This window comes from Colossoma macropomum, unplaced genomic scaffold (assembly GCF_904425465.1).
Source record: "Colossoma macropomum unplaced genomic scaffold, Colossoma_macropomum, whole genome shotgun sequence".
Classification (NCBI taxonomy): Eukaryota; Metazoa; Chordata; class Actinopteri; order Characiformes; family Serrasalmidae; genus Colossoma; species Colossoma macropomum.
Genome location: NW_023494802.1, coordinates 33,499,775 through 33,520,798, shown reverse-complemented (window position 1 = coordinate 33,520,798; position 21,024 = coordinate 33,499,775). Strand labels below are relative to the sequence as shown.

The 21,024-nt window shown below is 39.1% G+C and overlaps 1 protein-coding gene across 1 annotated transcript in view; it reads left to right on the top strand.

Annotated features, from left to right (window-relative positions):
- c1qtnf12 (C1q and TNF related 12) overlaps positions 1-19,127 on the top strand; it is a 35,459-nt gene extending 16,332 nt beyond the window's left edge. The window contains exons 5-8 of the mRNA XM_036591771.1: positions 5,079-5,187; positions 11,028-11,121; positions 16,993-17,071; positions 17,749-19,127. Of these exons, the coding sequence (XP_036447664.1) occupies positions 5,079-5,187; positions 11,028-11,121; positions 16,993-17,071; positions 17,749-17,847 (381 nt within the window). The 3' untranslated portion in view covers positions 17,848-19,127. The remainder of the gene's footprint in view (positions 1-5,078; positions 5,188-11,027; positions 11,122-16,992; positions 17,072-17,748) is intronic.
- The last annotated feature ends 1,897 nt before the right edge of the window (positions 19,128-21,024 follow it).

Genomic DNA, 21,024 nt, shown 5'->3' with positions numbered 1-21,024 from the left:
TTAACACAATTTCAATCTGTATTTTCAATGTATGGTAATAACAACATCATAATAAGAATTCCAGGTCATGTGATGTCATAAGGAATTTGTCCTTTCAAAGTAAAAGACCCTTTTTCCGCAACTAAATAGGTAAACACAGATTTTATATTACTGCATCTTAGTAAAATTGAGATAAAGTAATTGTTGCCATATGGCAACACCATGCAATAGAGGGTCAAGAAGAAATTTCTTCTTAAAATCCACTTATGCAGTTTTCACGAACATTCTGACATTCACCAGTGTTTTCTTATTTGGGATTTATTTTTAGGTACGAACAGAATCTACACATATTCAAGAGCACAAAGGTGTGCACAGTTCTCCATTTTAAGAACACATCATGAATCTGATGTAGACTTTTTCTTAGGACCTTTCTCAACAACAAATAGAAAAAACTAGATATTGGTTAATGAGGCCCATTGTTTTGTTGGTAATGTATTGGCTTCTGTGCACATTTAAACCCTCCATTTAGTGGGAAATCTAATAGATCTTGTGCTGCATCAATCTTACTGAGATGTCATCTCTGGCTTGGTTTCACACGCAACCCCTTCCTTTTTAATTACTGTTAAATTCACGGGTACAAGTGCAAAGGGCCTATGTCTTGATTTCTGGAATCGAGAATAAAGAAAGTCATTATATTATTGCATCAACCTGGAAATTCCATCAATTCCCATCACTCTGAATCGCAGTTGAATCTAGAAGTTCTGGAAATGAACAGCCCTAATGATCATCCATCACTGTATGCCTGCCTCTAAATGTTATAGTAATAAATCACAAAATCAAACGCCCTCTAAATGGGAGCATCAAGTAAGAAAATGCCAGCATATTTGCCTCATCGGTGAACAAGAACACCTTATTATTACTTTTTGAGTGCCTTTAAAGTTTTGCTCTTCAGTGTGGACCATCATTTATAGTGATAATATTCTCATCATACTAAAACTCCATAGTCTGGTCTAGTCAGACGGCCGTGAACTGGGCTTTAAGACTTATGCGTCAGGGAATGAAGACACACTCCTCAGGGGAATCTATCAGTTCTGCTTGATCAAAAGCTTTTAAATGGATGAATGTTTTGGGAGGTGGCGTGCGGCCCTAGATAAATAATAAGTACAGCGGTTCTTCGGCGCAATCGCTCACCAGAGATGTCTGAAAATACATCTACTGTAGGCAGCAGTGTTTTTCCAGTATTTCTATCTATCCTCAAAAGTCTTTTATCACCCTGCGTGTTTTTCTTTCTCCATTGTTCTCTCCAGCCACTGTTTTATTGCTTATCATCCCCATCTGCATTACCTCACCACAAGGGCTATGGTCGCTTTCGCTCACATCTAGATATTCTCTTTTCATGAAACGCACACATGCATGAAAACAAAAGCAGGTGTGCTGAAGCAAAGTTGGGAGAGGCTCTCGGTTTGTCTTGTGACCTGCATGCAGAGAAGCACCAACAGTAAATCAACAAAGAAGCATCATCATGCAAATGGAGACAGAGGGAGAGAGCAGGTAAAAGCAGTGTCAATTCTAGTGATGAAGTAACCCATTTAAAACTGAGAGACAGTCACTGGGCCTCAGTGATAGCTCTACCAAAGTGCAAAAGTGGGTGACTCCTTTTTTGCAGCAGGTTAAACCACTGCCAGCGCAGATTCCAGTCTTTCGAGAAGGATTTCGCCTGGCTTATTTTGGTCTGGGTTCCACTTGGCTGCAAGTGGTGCAGTCTTGGTGACAGTTTTAAAGAATACCGAATTTCCTTGACTTTGCAAAAAGCTTTCCAAATGATGGGCCTTTACGTGCACATGAGAACTACACTCTTAAAAAGAAAGGTTTCTGAATAGTTCTTGACTTTATTTGGAACACTGCAAGAAATCAGAGTCAAAAACATCACCAAATCAAGAAGTACCTCAAGCAAGATTATCGGTGGATTAAAAAAGGTTTCTTAAAACAAGAAAAAAAGGTCTTGGGCTGCAAACGATCCCATAATCTTACAATTTAAATATTTAAAATACATATTTATTGGTTTAAGGCATTGTGGCTGCATTTAAGTAACACTAATTTGATCTGTTGTTATAATAAAAAATCTAAATTAAGCAAAAGCTAGCATATGAATCATTTTGTTAAAACCTCACTGGGCACAAAATTTACTGGAAATTTACTGAATGAACAAACTTCAAGTTCTATACTAGAAAAAAACCTTGCTTTTAAATAGGCAAAAATAACTAAAAGGGCTTTAAATCCATACTGTGATGCTTAAAATAAGATACTTTCATGGGGTTAAATGACTTCTCAAAACATGTGAAAATGAAAGTTTTACTAATAAAAATTTGACACTCAAAACTGAATTTTAATTTTTTTATTTACTACTTCAAATTTAATTTTCGCATGTGCAAAATGAATTCATGAGATCAAGAAAAATAGGAAATAAAAGCTAAAATGGCTAGTCATATAGATTCCAACTTCAACATATCAATTTTAATTTAATTTTAATAAAGTTGTGCAGGACAAAAAAAATGACCACGTTACACTTTAATTCATATTTGTAAAAATTGTTACTGTGATTTTCATGAACTGGAAAAAGGCTTGTATTCTTACCAATGGGACGTGCTAGGCCATTAAGAGCTTAAAATGTTATAAACAAGGTTTCTGTATCAAAAATTTGTATCATAGTTCATTTTTACGTACCTATTTTCCAGCCTCTCTTTATCCCTTCAAATTAAACACTGTTAAGACCTTTAAGACGGGCTCTGTTCTGATTGGCTGCCCTGTATTATTACCCTGTACGGATTAAAACACTCCATATAACTTCACTGTGAATGGGTGGAGCTAAACTGCAGTAGACTGAACTGTTGGATATATGCAAATATGTTGGTTTTCATGACATCCAGGTTCCAAACAAGCGGATTTTGCAGCTTATTATTTGCAGCTTCATTTTCATTTATGGATTTTATGAAATGGAGAGTAAATAGTGCAGCTGCCTGATTGGATTTCTTCATCTGTACTAGCCAGTCATCCAGGCCGAACCAAACTTGGGTGTCCTGAAAAATATCTCCTCCTTCGAATGTGCCACATTGCTTTCATGGCTTTGTACAAAAGGTACTCTGTCTAGGACTTGGACTAGAAAGCAGCGAAGGGTAAAAATAGACGCTGTTTGAAACAGCATGCTGTTTCAAGGAAGAGCTATGCCCTGTGACATTCTGATGAGGCTGGCATGGAGGAGCCAGATGCTGGCATATACGGAGAGCTGGGAGCAGGGGGAAATCTTTGTGATTTGTGAAGTGGCCCCTCCAGCAGGAGTGGAAAAAATAGACCTTTGATGAATGTAGACAAGATTCTCCAAAAGCTGTGGTGCCAAGCATCTCACTGAACCGTCCAAAGAAAGAGTTTAGAGGCGCGTGATTTAATGAAATATGGGCCTGACGGGAGCATTGTTATAAACTGTATTAGAATGAGTGATTTTAAACCTTTCCCATAAAATATATTACACCCTTCCGTACCAGGAAGGTTACTTGGGAGAAATGCCATGTCAGTTTTTAGTCTTTCATGTTAGAAATGAATGACAGACACTACTACATACACAATTACGACTCATTATACCAAATTGGTTCAAAGTCAGAGTCTCAGACTTTTAACTGACTTGGACTTTAGACTCAAATCCTTTTATTTTGTATGACCCTATACCTTCATTTTGATTATTTTATTAAAATAAATGATTGAACACTCCATTTTGTCACTACCAAAACAATCAAAACACTAATTTGGAGTAGAACTCAAAAACACCAGCAAGTACATGACTAGCAAACACAGCTTTGAATAGTTGTAAACACATAAAATTATATTTTTCACTAAAGCACAAACAAGTTTATGTAATTGCAGAGAAGATATGTTTCAGTAGTGACAATAGTAACATTTAAGAAATTTCAACAAATGTTTCGGTAGTGACAATTTTAGCTAAATTGGAGTAGAATTCAAAAACACATTTAGGGACACATTTACTCCAAATCAATGGGATTCAACTGCTCACCATGTGCCCATGAGGGACAGGGGTGCAGTCTCACTTCCTGCTCTAAAATGAAGAGGTGTGGCTAAAATCAGGCTCAGCCTACGGACTAAAACTCTGTGTTTCAGTAGTGACATGAAAACATGGGACAGCAGTTTTTCTATCCTTCAGCTTCTGTAAAAGAAACTGTAAGAGAAATCAAAAAGATCTTTGAACAACAAACAAGCAAACAAGCAAACAAACAAATAAACAAATAATAAATAAGCAAAACAATTAATAATAAAAAGAGATGTTGAAATTTAGTGATTTAGGCCACCTTCCAATAGAAAGCACCATTTAAATGATGATTAAATGATAATCCTTGTAAATATCTAAGGTCTGAATTCTTCATTGTTTTTATTTTTATTTATTTATTATTATTAGAATTTCTTGTGGGACTGCAGTGTGAACTAATTTATAGACGTTCCTTACATACTTGTATTCATTTTTCCTTTCCATCAATCTGAACAAAATTCAGTGAAGCAATACTGAGCATGTATATCTGTATGCACATTGCAAAATCATTCTGAGGAGAAGGCCTGGAAGCCGTGGTGAATTCTGAAGGCGTAGTGCAGAATAATGTGGCCTGGCATGACTGCCCCATACAGTGCTGATCAAAAACAGAATCAGAGGCTTCTTGGCAGATTCTTACATATTTCTGAACGTTTAACTGCTATGTGCTCCCAAACCGAACCCTAAAAACCGATTTATTTTGTAACAGTGTATGTGGAGGTTATTAAATTGTGGAGTATTAAAGTTCTTTTGAGAAAAAAAAAATGCATTCTTAAAACATTTCATAGCTTGGAACGCTACTCAAAGGCTTTTACATGCCCCCAGAATGCTCAGTATATTTCAACTTCTCTGCAGATTTCTCTGCTTTGTTTTTTGTTTTTTTTTTTGTTTTTCTAAAGAGCAACTGTCAGGGATTTTAGGCCAGTAGCTTCCACAAGTAGGAACTGGTTGTTTGGTGTCTGGCGTTCATTGCAGCTCTCAATAATTCTCACCTGCCTCTTACCTCCAGCCTCCTGCCAAAGGTGCCTTCCTCAGAGGGACGGGGATGGATCAGTCCACCGGCCGCTTCACAGCGCCCATCACTGGAATTTATCAGTTCTCTGCCAACGTTCATATTGGTAAGAAGGTGCTTCGCTACGCACCTATCACAGGAATTTTTTTCATGCCTGGAAATGGCTCTGTTTATCAGTTGGAAGTATAGATGACTGTGGATTACAGCATTGACTGTGGAATGTGTTTTTGATAGGTGTAGCTAGACATCAGCACCTCATGTTATTGCTTTATAGCACTAGAGACAGTTTGCTCCCAGAATCTTATGGTAGTTTGTCACTGCTTACAGAGAGTAGCCTGCTTGGCTATATTCAAGTCAGCACAGCATTAACCCAATCGATAGTTACATTAAGTATATCTACACTATATTGCCAAAAGTATTCACTCACCTATCCAAATCTTTGAATTCAGGTGTTCCTATCACTTCCATGGCCACAGGTGTATAAAACCAAGCTCCTAGGCATGCAGACTGCTTCTACAAACATTTGTGAAAGAATGGGTCGCTCTCAGGAGCTCGGTAAATTCCAGTGTGGTACCATGATAGGATGCCACCTGTGCAACAAGTCCAGTCGTGAAATTTCCTCGCTACTAAATATTCCACAGTTAACTGTCAGTGGTATTATAACAAGGTGGAAGCGATTGGGAACGACAGCAACTCAGCCACGAAGTGGTAAGCCACGTAAAATGACAGAGCGGGGTCAGCGGATGCTGAGGCGCATAGTGCGCAGAGGTCACCAACTTTCTGCAGAGTCAATCTCTACAGACCTCCAAACTTTATGTGGCCTTCAGATTAGCGCAAAGAACAGTGCGTAGAGAGCTTCATGGAATGGGTTCTCATGGCCGAGCAGCTGCATCCAAGCCTTACATCACCAAGTGCAATGCAAAGCGCTGAATGCAGTGGTGTAAAGCGCCACCACTGGACTCTAGAGAGCGGAGACGTGTTCTCTGGAGTGACGAATCACGCTTCTCCGTCTGGCAATCCGATGGACGAGTCTGGGTTTGGCGGTTGCCAGGAGAACGGTACTTGTCTGACTGCATTGTGCCAAGTGTAAAGTTTGGTGGAGGGGGGATTATGGTGTGGGGTTGTTTTTCAGGAGTTGGGCTCGGACCCTTAGTTCCAGTGAGAGGAACTCTTAATGCTTCAGCAGACCAAGAGATTTTGGACAATTTCATGCTCCCAACTTTGTGGGAACAGTTTGGGGATGACCCCTTCCTGTTCCAACATGATTACGCACCAGTGCACAAAGCAAGGTCCATAAAGACATGGATGAGTGAGTTTGGTGTAGAAGAACTTGACTGGCCTGCCTCAACCCGATAGAACACCTTTGGGATGAATTAGAGCGGAGACTGCAAGCCAGGCCTTCTCATCCACTATCAGTGTCTGACCTCACAAATGCGCTTCTGCAAGAATGGTCAAAAATTCCCATAAGCACACTCCTAAACCTTGTGGAAAGCCTTCCCAGAAGAGTTGAAGCTGTTATAGCTGCAAAGGGTGGGCCGACATCATATTAAACCCTATGCATTAAGAATGGGATGTCACTCAAGTTCATATGCGTGTGAAGGCAGACAAGCGAATACTTTTGGCAATATAGTGTATTTCAATCTATATAAATGATTAGGATAATAAATTTGTTCAATATATGTGCAGGATATATGTAGATTTTACACAGTGATAGGCTAATGAAGGATCTTGCATTGAAGTTGGACTGACTTGTCCATGCTCTGCCCACAAATGCATTCTTCTGTGGCTACATTCAATGCAATAAGAAGTTGTAAAGCACACCTCATTTTTGATGAATTTAAGGGGTTAACACCGACTTTATAAGGAAAGATGATGAGGTCATTCCACAACATGTTTACACACAGCAATAATAATAATAATAATAATAATAATAATAATAATAATAATAATAATAATAATAATAATAATAATAATAATAATAATAATAATAATAATGGGCGGCACGGTGGCGCAGTGGGTAGCGCTGTCGCCTCACAGCAAGAATGGCCTGGGTTCGATTCCCGGCCGGGCGACCAGGGTCATTTCTGTGTGGAGTTTGCCTGGTCTGCGTGGGTTTCCTCCGGGTACTCCGGTTTCCTCCCACAGTCCAAAGACATGCAATCAGGCCGATTGGACGTGCTAAAATTGCCCCTAGGTGTGAGTGTGTGTATGAATGTGTATGTCTGTCTGTCTGCCCTGCGATGGACTGGCGACCTGTCCAGGGTGTATCCTGCCTTCCGCCCAATGACAGCTGGGATAGGCTCCAGCACCCCACCGCGACCCAGAAGGATAAGCGGTTTAGATGATGTATGTATGTATAATAATAATAATAATAATAATAGCAACACTGTCATTTGGTGATTTGTTCATGATTCCCGACACTGAAGCAGATATGGAAGCAAAAACAATAATAGAATGCAATTTAAAGTTAAGGCTTAAAGGGGAATTGCATAGATTTTTTAAAAAAACGTATGGATAATTCAGTCATTGAGATGTAAATTGAGTCATTCAAACTAGTAAAATGGTTAATTGTAGACAAACTTACTGACTCAGATTTCTACGCAGTGGTGGTGAAAGGAACCAGAGATCACAATGTCTACGATGCAAATAAATCTATTTTATTTAGTATCGAAACCCACCAGTGAACCTACACATCCGGTTTTTATATGTAATGTCAGTAAAGGTAAAATAGTGGTAAATCTGAAAAAAAAACATTTTCTTTGGTTGCTACTTAGCCTTAGAGCGCCCTGCATGTATTTTAAAAATACACAGCAAGTTTGCCAGTGTTAAATCTACATTGTGAATATTAACTTTAGCACTTTCTCAGTGTGTAGTCCACACCTATTTGAGTTAAAGTTACACTTTATAAAGTGTTGGTATTTTACACCACTTTAAGTGTTAAAATTTTAACATTAAAGGTGTTGTTGTTATATCACTCATGTGTTGCATGGTACACCAGAATGTGTGTACTGTTTAGAACACAGGGGTTAATTCATTACTGCACTGGAGTTGTCAACTTAAATGGTGTTAATCGTTATGAGCATATGACTTCAGTTGATTCCCAGCTTCACAGCAAATCCATTTTCTAATTACCTTACTCATCAACCACTTGGACTGCCAAAAACAACCAGAACATCTCTTTCAAAAAGTGCTGGTGCTTACACTCCCCTATACACCACTACTACCACTATCAACGTGATGGGTGTAAAACCAACTTCAGAATCAAAATTCATCAACATTAAAATTTTACCTCTGAAAAATCAACACTTTTTAACACTGCCAAATTTGCTGTGTAGGTTTTAGGCCAATGGCTTATCTCAGAACTTTCAGAAAACAAGGCATCAGAAAATGCATTTGTAACCATTTAGTGTAATAACTTTCAGTGAGGGGTGCATTAAATTCTGCAGATGTCTTTTTTCTATCACCACCACTGTGAACAATTCTGACCGGGTAAGTTTCTATGGAAAGAAGCACAGACCACATCAGACCACTTTGAATGACTTTCAGTGATAGAATACTACAGAAATTGGTGAAGATCTGTGGAATTTTTACAGGCCTACTGTCTTATGTCAATTGGATATCCTATAGTTTAGTAGATATACATAATAAAATCATCTTTCCACAACTGAGCTGTAGTGATCACAGGAGTTGGAAGTAAGCCTTCCTCAGCTAAGGAAAGTGGTCTGAATGGGCTGCAATGCTTTTGTACCAAAACCAGTCATAATTCATTTTTACCTTACTATAAGCCTGATTCCAAAAAGTTGGGACTGCAGGAAAAAAAATAAAAACAGAAACCAGTGATTTTAAATGTACTTTGACCTATATTTGAACAAATACAATACAAGGCCAAGATATATAATGTGTTACACATCAGTTTCATTGTTCTTTTGTTAATAAACAATTCTGAAAATTGAGGCTTGCAACAAGATGGGATTTAAGGCATTTCACATTGTGAAATGTTCAAAAAACATCTTGCAGTTATGCTTGGGTATAAAAGGAGCATCTAGGAAAGGCCTGGTCCTTTATGAGCAATGATGTGTCAATACTCACCACTTTGCCAAAAATGCATCAGCAAGAAATTCAACAGTTTAAAAATAATGTTCCTCAGACAGAGATTGCAAGGATTGTAGGTGTTTCACCCTCTACAGTGCATAATATTATCAAAAGATTCAGGGAATCCAGAGAAATGTCTGCGCGTCAAGGTCAAGACCACAAACCACAACTGAAAGCCTATGACCTTTGATCCCTCAGTCAGCACTGCATTAAAAACTGGCATGCTTCTGTGATTGATATCACAGCATCACTAGACTGGCATGCCTGCAGTCCAGAACTGTCTCCAACTGAAACCGTGTGTTTTATTCAGTTCAAAATATGACATCAAAGGCCCTGTACAGTTGTACAGCTAAACAGTCGTATAACAGAAGAATGGCAAGAAAATTTTGCTTCGAAATTGGATCAGTTTATTTTGGTCCCCAAACAATTATTAAGTGCTGTTAAAAGAAAAGGTGATGTAACACAGTGGTAAACATGCTCTTGTCCCAACTTTTTTGGAACGTGTCGCAGGCATCAAATATGGAACGAGCATATATTTATGAAAAAGAAGGTAAAGCATCAAATACTGCGTTTTTGTACTATTTTGATGGAATACAGGAAATACAGAATTTACTAAGCACAGCTCTCTGTTGTCATTAGCATTTCACATACTGTCCCAGCTTTTTTGGAATTGTAGCTTTGTTTTATCCCATAGACCAGTGGTGCACAACTCCCGTCCTGTCCAGCACAGTTTGGAGGTTTCTCTGCTCAAACACACCCACTTAACCTGGAAATTAACAGGTAAGTGTAATCAGGTGTGTTGGAGCAGGTAAATCACCAAACTGTGTTGGACACTGGCTCTCCAGGACCGAATTTGTGAACGCCCGCCATAGACTCATCCAAAAAGCAGTCCAGGCCGAAACTCTCCTTATAACTCCAGTGAGAAATGGGCGAGGCTGAACGGGGCTAAACTGCTGTAGGCCGTATAGGTGGACATATGCTCAGTAGCACATTCTGAAAACTTAACCTTATAGTTATCAATCCCCACCTGGGTTAGTACCCTACACTACTGCCTTATGTCCTTGGGCAAGACTCCTAACACTACCTCCGCCTTCCTGTGTAAAAATGATCAAATTGTAAGTGGCTCTGGGTAAGAGCGTCTGCCAAATACTGTGAATGTAAATGTAATCTCACTATATTAAGTTCTAAAGTGTGCAAAAGGCAACAGAAGACATAGCAGTAAAGAAGCTGGACTGGAGGCTGAAGAGTGCCAGTCTCTCGCTAAGATGAAAAAGAAAAGCTGGCGCCAAGATTGAAATCACACAGCCTCAACCCTGTCTGTAGTCAGCTTTTCTGAAATGGGTATGTGGATCTCCTACTGGCCCCATCCATCTTCTCTGAGAGACAACCACGTATGGTTCTAGTGAAATAAGCCCCTGAGCCTCAGCATGCTAAATTCTCCTAAGCTCTAGTGTCGCCACCAAGCTCTCAGCAGTAGACCATGGCACAAGCTCAGCATCCCTTCACAACTTCAGCAAAACTGCTGCTGACCCACGCTCAGACCATGCTGGAGGTCCAGAGTGATTGGCTCTGACTCTGTGTTACAGATACAAAGTTCCATCAGACATAACAATTCCCCAGAACTAACTGTCAGGAATATGGCAATACCTTCATGTTTATACTACTGAAGACACTGTTCAGGCTTCAGGCCATGTTTACTCCTCTAAAGGAAAATCTGATTTCAGTTTTTTTTTTCCCTCTTCTTCTACTTCTTCTCATCCTTCAGCTGGTCTCAGAATGTTCTGATGCACTCACTCCTTTTGGAACAGAAGTGTAGCTCCTGACCTGAAGGTGATTGTGTGTTCTGTTTTGCAGACCACAGCGAGGTGAAGAAAAGTAAGAACCAGCTCAGAGCCAGAGACAATGTGAGAGTGCTGATATGCATCGAATCGCTGTGCCATAGATACACGTAAGTGTTCTCTTATCAGTACTTATAGTAAGCTGTCATCCAGCCACTGAATCACGTAGTTTGGATTATCCTTTGATGCACTGCAGTGATTTGGGTGCAATATACTTCAAAAGTTAGGAGATATCTATTTAGAAGATACTAGAAAAATGTTTTTCATAAATGAGCATGTTTTCTTTGTCAACTGTTACAATCTTTCCATCATTTTTTTTTGCAAACATTGTTAAACTGAGACGCAACATTTGGATTAATGTCATACCCCACATATTTTGAGAGCCTTGAGGGGAACTTCTGGGCCAAAGTGCCGCGGATATTAGCGTTTACCCTCATCTGATGCTCTGAATTCATTTCATGAAGGCTTTACTAATTAGCTGATGAGCTGAATCAGGTGTGTTTAATGAAGCAGTGTGCTGAAGTCCTCAGTGTTTTGACCCACGAGGACTGGAGCCTGAGACATGTGCTTCAGACCATTTAGATCAGTTTTCTCCAATCCTGGCTCTGGAGAGCTAACATCCTGCAGGGGTTAGTTCCAACCTGTAATAAACTGCTCCACCCTTTACTTTACCTTAATACATCCGATACAGCCAATCACATACTTGGGAAGAGGTTGGTTAGGTGGAGCAAGTGTGGAAACTTGTGGGTGGGACTAGGCTCTGCAGGAAGGTAGCTCTTCAGGACCAGGGTTGGAGACCACTGATTCAGACGTTTAGATTCGAAAATAGTTTGGAAAACAGAACTTCATTATTTAAAGGGAAATTAAAGTCTAAAACTAAAGTTTAATACCTCATCAGTTTGACGGTTTGACGATTTTATATAATTTTCTTATTTTACTTGGTGTATCTGCTAATAAATACAACCACGCTACAGTTAATGTCATTCTTACATCTGTTGTCGAACAAAATTAAATGCTTCAAACAGTAGCTGTCTTGTTAACATTAGCTTTTAGCTCTTTGACCTCCTGACTCCTGAGTAATCCATTTTCTCTTGTAATGATGATTTGAAAACAATTTCTACAGTCATACGGCTGCAATAACATATTTGCATTATGCAAATACATCATGCAACCATTGCGAATCCCTGTGGTGTCATCCAATCCTGACTACTAGCATAGCCTTTGATGTATAGGATAATAAATAAAACCAATTCACCATTTGTGTCACTCCTACCTTGATCGTCAAATAAAATCATAAAGAAAACAGCGTTTGCTATCTTTGTTCAGCAAAATACTCTAGAGATAAGCTTTTACCCTTACAAGCCAGAGAAAAGAAGCCAAAGTGAAGTAAAACATCTAGATAGCTGGTTAAATAGTAGCTGCCTTGCTAACTTTTGCCTTTAATCCATTCTTTTTTCTAATGATTTTTAGCAAACAATTACTACAGTTGTATCACTGCAATAACATATTTGTGTTTCAAGCATTAGCTTTCTTGCTTCTTTCTGCCCAAATGCAAATGTGTACATATGTCTATATATGTGCATATCATTGGAACAAAATCTTGTTTCTCCATTTTTTTTAAACTTTTTCTGTAATGTGAAAAGGCTAGTTTTCCTTCACATTGTGTCAAAATTTCAAGAGGAACAGACCAATACAAATGTTCCAATGTTACTCCGAATAAAATCCTGTTACATTAACTTACATTAAAAATTAAGATTTTTTTCCCTTTTGTAAACTTACTATTTTGGACATATAAGGTTTTGTTTTGACAACAAAATATTTCAGTGTATTGACACATGCATGCATATGTTGGCATGCATTATGCATTAAATATTCAAAAATGACACAGTTAAATATCGTCATTGTCCAACGAAAAACAACTCCATCTCCAAAATGGTAAGTTTACAGGAGAGGGCAAAAATCTTGTTTACTTTCTATGTAAGTTAATGTAAATAGATTTGATTCCATGCAATTTTGGAGTATTTCTGTTAGTCCGTTCATCATAAAACTTTCTCATAATGTAAAGGGCAGCTGCTGAGCTCAAATGATGTAGAAAGGTTAATATCGACAAAAATGGAGATACGTGTTTTTCTTTGGACAGCGACGATATATTTAGTACATGGATTTTAAAACATCAATACATTTTTTCCAAAGAAATACAAAAAACATTTTTTAGTATGTGCAAATATATGTTCACACATTTTGGGTTGATTTACCAGCTAACAAAAAATAATAATAACAATAATAACCTTTCAAATCGCCTCGAAAAATCCACCCCAAAGCACTATTAATTCTTTATAAAAGCTCCTCCCACCTTTAAGATACATCAGAAGAGGGTTTTCCTGGTCTTTAAATTAGAAAATCTCACTCTATAGAGGATAGCAGTACCTCTGTAAAATGTGTGTAAGCATGTTTACAACAGCTATAGCAAAGATTGCAATTTTAATTTTGGCTGGAATGTTCCTTTAATGTAACATTTCAAAAGGAGGCCAGGTAGGTGTTTACATAAACCAAGTTATGCTTCTTTCAGGGTTTCTCTTCTTGCTGTGTTGGTCATGCTGTTATTTCAGATTCCACTGCGTATGCCTGCAGTGTTTCTAAGTATCAGAATGTCATCACTGTTTGTAGACCATTTTACGATGTCAGGCTTTAAAAATGTGATATGCATGATTGCATGGCACGTTCTGTGTGATTCCGTTTGTTGGCCCTCTTAACGCCGCTTGTCATTTTCAGTGGCTTCAGCTACATCTGTTGTCAGACAGTGTCAACTCTGTTAACAAGGCTGATGTTGGAGACATCTATGCTGATACCAGCAATTTTGGTAGGAAAGTCAGTCGCCTGTATAATTTCCCCTGATGTATTTATCATGGCCAAACGCTCGATTTTGACTCCGTTTCCATCGACCGCATCCACATCTACATAAATTCATGTATGACCCAGGCTCATAGGAATACATCACCAGTAGATGAAAATTAGTATTTTTCTTTGGGCTCCTCTTGGAATTAAGACCATGTGGTTCTTATTTCAGTGGCTCAGGCAAGTGAACGCATGTCGTAAAAGTCCTCTTCAACAAATCAAACAAAAATGATTTTAGTTTATGACTGGGGGGGGAAACGAGGGCAGATCCAGGCAAATCCCTAAGCCAGCAGTAATTAGTTGTTTGTTGGTGTTGCTCTAGCTACACTGTGGGCAGAAAGCTTGAGGAACACTTATTGAATCCAATCGATGTACCAATGCCAGTTTGTCTTTCGCCAGAATTTATAGGCTGTAAATCATCCTGTCTGTTCCGGCCTGTATGGAAGCAGCAAGGCATTTCCTGTCTTAAAGTGGAGCAGGCCTTTTAAAATGAAATGTCCTCGAACCTTCAGTCTGGTCCGGTCACCTTAAGAGCCCCACCTTTGACTCAAAGGGGTCCTGGTTGCTCTTTGCATCATGGGAGGTGGGGGAGGGGTGCCTAGAAATCTGTCTGAGGTGCTAGAGGTTTATTTGAAGGGCCTGTATTGGATAATTTCGTTGAATTACACTTATTACCCTTTAAATTCACTCGTAACTTTTGCAGTTTTATGTACTAAAAACAATCGTAATTCATTTTTATGACCATTTTCCAACCTCTCTTTATCCAATTCAGTTAAACAGGCTGTTTTTATTACTGTGCCTTTAAGAGTTATATATGTAAATGACATCTGGTCTGAGTGGCTGCCCTGTATTGTGCTTTGTTCAAAAAGCAGTCCAGGTTGAAACTGTTTAGTTTCTCACTGAAATTCTCAGGGACATTGGAAATTGTAAACTTTAGCTGTTCCTTACTTCTTTGCAATGCCTGGTTCATTAGGAAGACTACAAGCAAACATTTGTGACATCACAACTATGACAAATTAAAAATGGCCTGTTTTTGTGGATTTATGTCCATAGACTATATGGACTGGTACATTTTTTAACCTTGTTAACACCCAAACGGCACATTTGTATGTCGTCACTGAACATCTCATTCCAAATTTATGCATCTTAACATGGAGGTGGTCCCCCTCTTGCTCTTACTGTGCTTGCCACTAGATTTTGGAACATGGCTGTGGGGATTTACTTCCATTTGCTGTGGAGCCCAGTCAATTCTGTCCACACCAAACTCAGCAAACCACTATATTACGGACCTCTCCGCAATGAGACGCTGTCATGTTGAAACAGGAAAGGGCCTTTTCCCAAACTGTTGCCATGAAGTTGGAAGCACACAATTTTCTAGTATGTCATTTTATGCTGTAGCATTAAGATTTACTTCACTGGAACTAAGGGACCGATCATTATTCCCACTTCCACTCCACCAAACTTGAGTAGGAAGTGTTCTCTTAGCCTTTGCCAAATCCAGATTTGTCCATCAGACTGCCAGATAGAGAAGAATGATTCATCATTTCCCAGTACATGTTTCCACTGCTTCAGAGTCCAATGGCGGCATACTTTATACCACTCCAGACGACACTTAGTATTGCACATGGTGCTCGTAGCCTTGCATTGCAGCAGCTCAGCTGTGGAAACCCAGTACATGAAGCTCTTCTCAGACTGTTCTTGTACTGGCATTACCTTCAAAGCAAAGCAGTGTTGCAACCAAGGATAGATCTTTACGCGCTATATAAACACATCCTTGTCCTGCTGTGTGAGTTTATGTGGCCTACTGCTTCTTGGTTGAGTTGTTGTTGCTTCTGGACATGTCCATGTCACAAGAGTAGCACTTATAGTTTACTGGGGCAGCTCTAGCAGGGCAGAAATTCGATAAACTGACCTGTTGGAAAGGTACCATCTTATGACAGTGCCACGTTAAAAGTCACTGAGCTCATATGGCCAGTATTTATCTGCGGATATTGTTTATTATATGACCATGCTTTAGAAAAAAGCTTCATGATATATTCATAGTATCCCAGCAAACAACCCAAGAACAGTCACAACCAGTGAACATATCACTGCTGTGGTACAGTATGTGCTCAACTAAAGACACATGCCTTGTCAACTACTGGGACTGTTACATACAGTCTACAAAAACAGAAGAACAGTTCACATAATTTTGGGCTAATTTGGAAAAAGCGAGCTGGGTTTTTCCATTTCAACACCCACTCGAAAATGCAGAGAATGTGAGATGAGGCTTGTTGAGATGGCAGCTAGAGAGAAGACCAGCATGATTGATTCACCATGAAAATTCTCCATTTTCCACCCAAGAGGAGTGGGTGGATGCGGCAGGAGGAGAAGGGCCCAAAACAGCCGCTGAGTCTTCAGCCTGCCCCACAGGAATTCTGCTAGGCAAAACGTCACTTCAGCTTGTGCATTTGACCAGAAGATCTGACATTAGCTGCCTCGTGCATGAACACTGCCATGACTAGAAAACGGTATTAATCTTAGCAGCAGTCTTTAAGGGTCATTCGTAAAAGCTTGTTCAGAAGGAAAAGTCAAACTCTGCATGATCTCTATGAATAACCAATATGTTAAAGCTGCACAATGTACGATTTTTTGTGAACACTAAAAGAAGTAGCATTACTCAGTCAGGAGTCAGGAGAAAAACACATGCGTGTGCTGCTGTGAGTCACCCTGTAAAGCCTGAAATGATCATTTAAAAGTCAGAGGTGTCGGGTCGGATTTCACAGGAGTTTTTCGGATCATGTCACCCATCGTGAAAAGAAGTTCCAAAGGTCCAAAGTGCAACCCAAATAACAAAATGTTTTTCCACTTGTCATGTGCAATTACACTGAGTGAATTCAAAACATCAAAACAGTCAAAATGCCAAATTCTCAAAACGTACAAATTGTAGCTTTAAATTAGCAAGAAGTAAGCTTAGGGTTGGGAGCAACTTTTTGAATGTTTCATATGAATTTCAAACAATGTCAGGTTGCTTTGTATGATGTAGTAGGAACTACTTGCCAGATTAGGTTTGCATCCTAATAATTTTCACCTTGACTTTTGTGTAGGTCCTTGGAGATGATTGTTGGCTTGGAGAGTAACAGCAAGATATTCACAGTATATGTTCATGGATTGCTGGAACTCCAGGTGAGTGGCTTGGCCATGAGGCTAATGTAGCCAACAAATTATGAAAGCTTATACCTCATCAATTTGTGTTGTGTTTTACCTACTTAAAAAAAAGTCTTAACAACTAGTGTTCACCCTATTGTTGAGTCCGAGCCTTGGTGATGCCACAACCATGGCTGGAAGTCCAAGAGAGCATAATAGCCCCCATTATTGCTCAGCGCGATGCTAGCCAATGTGGGCATCTATTAGCAGATGTAACAGAGTTGGTAGTTAACGTACTCCTCAAATTGTGTTGAGCTGTCCATTGACGTTGTGTTAGCGCAAGTTCAAAAAGATGGCTTAATGTGTTTTGTTGGAAACCCATTCTGACTTTACCCTCCCAGCCTGGTAGCATCATGTTGATAAGGGGAAACATAGCAAGTGGAATTGGGCACAATTAAATTAAAGCTAATTCTGAATCAACTGTGTGATGATTCAGGAACGGTATAGGGTATAAGCTGAACTTACTTGTTAGTTTACATTAGCCTTGTAGCTGTAGTGAAGAGGTGCATCAGTACCGATACTGGTATCAGGTTTCAGCCTGATATTGTGCTATTTTAATAGTACTTGTACCTGTAAAAAAGCACTGATACTAACAAAACATGAACGGTCTCAGACTCAGCAGCCAACTTATTTAAGACTGGTGGTTTTCCCTCTAGGCTGGCCAGTACACATCCATATTTGTGGACAATGCAGCAGGAGCTTCCATCACAATACAGAACGGCTCGGACTTCATGGGCATGCTGCTGGGGGTATAGCCTCTCTTTCTTTTTTCTCTCAACCAAGACTGCTTTGCTTTCTTTTGGACTACAATCCAATCCATCAAACAATGGGCGTAATGGAACATCCAGAGACTGTTTACACTAAAGCTTCAGTATGATGTGACTGAACTGCTGTGCTGAATGTGGCACATTTGGGTCCTTTCTGAGAAAAGACAGTTGGATGGAATTTTCATCATCCTTGGAGAGAAAAGAGGACATTGATCTACACTAGTTTTATTTGCATGCTATGAAAATGTCTTTTTCATAGTCTTTTCCTACACAATGAAAGCAATCTTTTTGTTACATTGGGGTTTTAAGAATATGATATTGAGCAGAATTTATTTTGTGGTACATATAGATATATATAATGGTAGATATATACAAAGATATATGACTACAACTACATAATGTTCTTTTGAAAAATGAGAGTCATGTCTTTAAGGTACTTTGATACAGATTTATTGTTTGACTGCTGTTAGCAGATCCTGCATATTTTTGCTAGAAAATGAGTGAAATATAACTCTGCTAATATTATTAGCAGAGCACACATATTTTAGAGAGAAAAATGACTGTAAACGAGTAAGGCCCTGTCTATGGACTCAATGAACTTGGCCTTATCTCCATGAGAGATGGATCCTGTTGTGCTTATCGCTCCTTATGTATACATCTCTGTATTGTTGATTTCTAATGATAATACAAAAGATAACAAACCATAACACACCACACAGCTCTAAAACACTGTCAGTGCAAGAAAATGGATCACATCGTTGTCCATGGAGAACGGATTCGCCAACTTATAATGGCCTAAATCTAGAGACGGCCAATGAGGAGCATAAAAAACTTCAGTTTTGGCTCTGTTTACTCTGTTTCCTCAATGAAGTTCCAATTCCAATTCCAAATTTTGGTCCAGGAATGTACGCTTGTGCTTAAGGAGTGTAACTACCATGACAAATTAGACATGTTGGAGATTCCTGCTGAGTTTTCCAAAACGCCAAACATGTCAAGCCTCTGTTTCTCAAGCATGCCCTTGGGAAGCCATAAGCTCTTTTTGTTTTGTTTTTTTAGGTGAACTACCAATCGTTTTCTTTTCCTCCTTTTTTCTTGAATATATCAGGCGAGGTTATGCACATATATGATTCCATGTACAATTGGTCAAAGTATTTATGTAAATGTATCCGCAAATGTACCTAAAAGCAAAAATTCTGAATGGGCTGCTACACATCAAATAGAATGTTGATACAAGTGATGGTAATGTGAATAAATCACCATCTTGAGCAGACATACTCTTCAGTAGTTTGTACTGTAGCGTGGTGGAAAGGAAACTACACTCAGTAAATGTATGTACCATTTGTATACGTCCAGATGCGCCTGCTGTTGACTTGAGACCCTTGTATCCAAAAATGCTCTTTAAATGGTTAACTCCTCCTGGATGGCTTATTATACTTATATAGTTTGGAATTTGTGTCAAATTTCACATTTCACATCTCAGCACTTCCATTAGAAACGATTCCTGTGGTGCTACATGTCAGCTTATTTTCATACGCCATGAACTGAAATCATGGTCCAATATGCTAACATGCTAATGAGAGGATTACTATAGGAAACCTCTGTGTACAGAACACGCCTGTCCTAAAGATTGTGATGTTTAGCAAGTGCAGAATGTTCTCTCGCTAAGACAAAGTAGTTGGATTTCATTTATATTTATCAAGTTGATGTGCCATGGTGTGTGGAGCTGTTAGCCTGCTGGCTAAGCTAGTGTTTGAACCACAGCCAGCTCCACTGTCCTAGTTAGCACTAGCTGCTAGAAATAGCTTAGCTAGCAGACTGCACACCGCAGTATTGGTTTAACTCCAGCTAGCTTATTATCTATTTACATATGTTTAGATGTTGAAGACTTAAATGCGATGGAGCAAACCTTTTCTTGTGTGTATCTAGCTGTTAGCTTGCTAGCTAAGCTAGCGCTTACACCACAACCAGCTCCATATTGTCCTTTTTAGCACTGTTTGCCATTTAATATGTGTTCTTAGCTTGATGGTTGAGTAATGAATTGGCTACTCTGGCTAATGTTCTTAATTCATACAAGATTTGTGTTAAGTAGCATGGAAGATACTTTTTCTAAATAACCTGAAATATATCAAAATAATATATAATAATATATAACTAATATTTTATAACTTGAGGTGGATGAGACGTTATTGTTCTGCATACAGTCCTTTTTTGTGAAATGAAACCATTTAACAAAATGAAAGTAATAAATGCAGACTTGACCCTGTTGATAGAGAATGAAAATCAAATGAACTATGTTGTGTAATTACCTTTAAAGAGCACTGAAAAACAACAATGATAACTCTCCACTTAAGGATTTAATCTTGTTTAGTAAAGTAATAGGAACATGCTGTTCAAGCCACCCTGGTTTCATAATCACGCTGCACAGTGCAGCAAAATGGAAAATACTCTTTGGTGCAAGGAGAGTGGAAAATGCATTTTTGGGTCATTTGCATTGTAAATATCTCAGAATGCCTCGAATACTTTGGCGAACACAAGGAGGTTCTGCCAAGCTGACTGTGGCCTGCCACCTGAACAGACCATGGTGCGATCTTCCGAAACCCAATCTGTGACTGTCATTTGGAAAGAAATGTGAAAAACAAGGCACTCATAAATGTGACACAGTTTATTTATCTATGTATGTATTTCCTTCATTTTTTTTGCGCCTGCTTGCCTCCAGACTTGTGGTTTCAGTCATTCGAATCCCACGCCACTATAGGCCCGGAGCACAAGCTTGAGTCAATGGGCCTTTTTGTTTTTCTTGCTTTTTCACACAGAAGTTGCCGGTCAAGGGAATGAAGAGCGAGCTGGCACAAAATCCTCAATATTCGGTTTCACACCAAAAGCGTCTAATGAAGTCTTTTACGAGGCACTCTGCAGTATTTTTCTCTCCCTTCAAGAAACGATTTAGTCATTCTGAAAGCATCATGTTTTGCACATTTGGAGTTTCCTTACTTTGATGGATGTAATGTGTTCAACAGATACTGTATTGAGAAGCTTACATCTGAAGCCAGTAGTGTATGTGAAAAATAGCCTTCGTCACATTCTAAACAAGTAAAGTGGTGCAGTTTGAACTGCAGCTGTGCTGTTTTTACAGCAGCTGCACTGTGTTGGCATGCAAAAATTTAC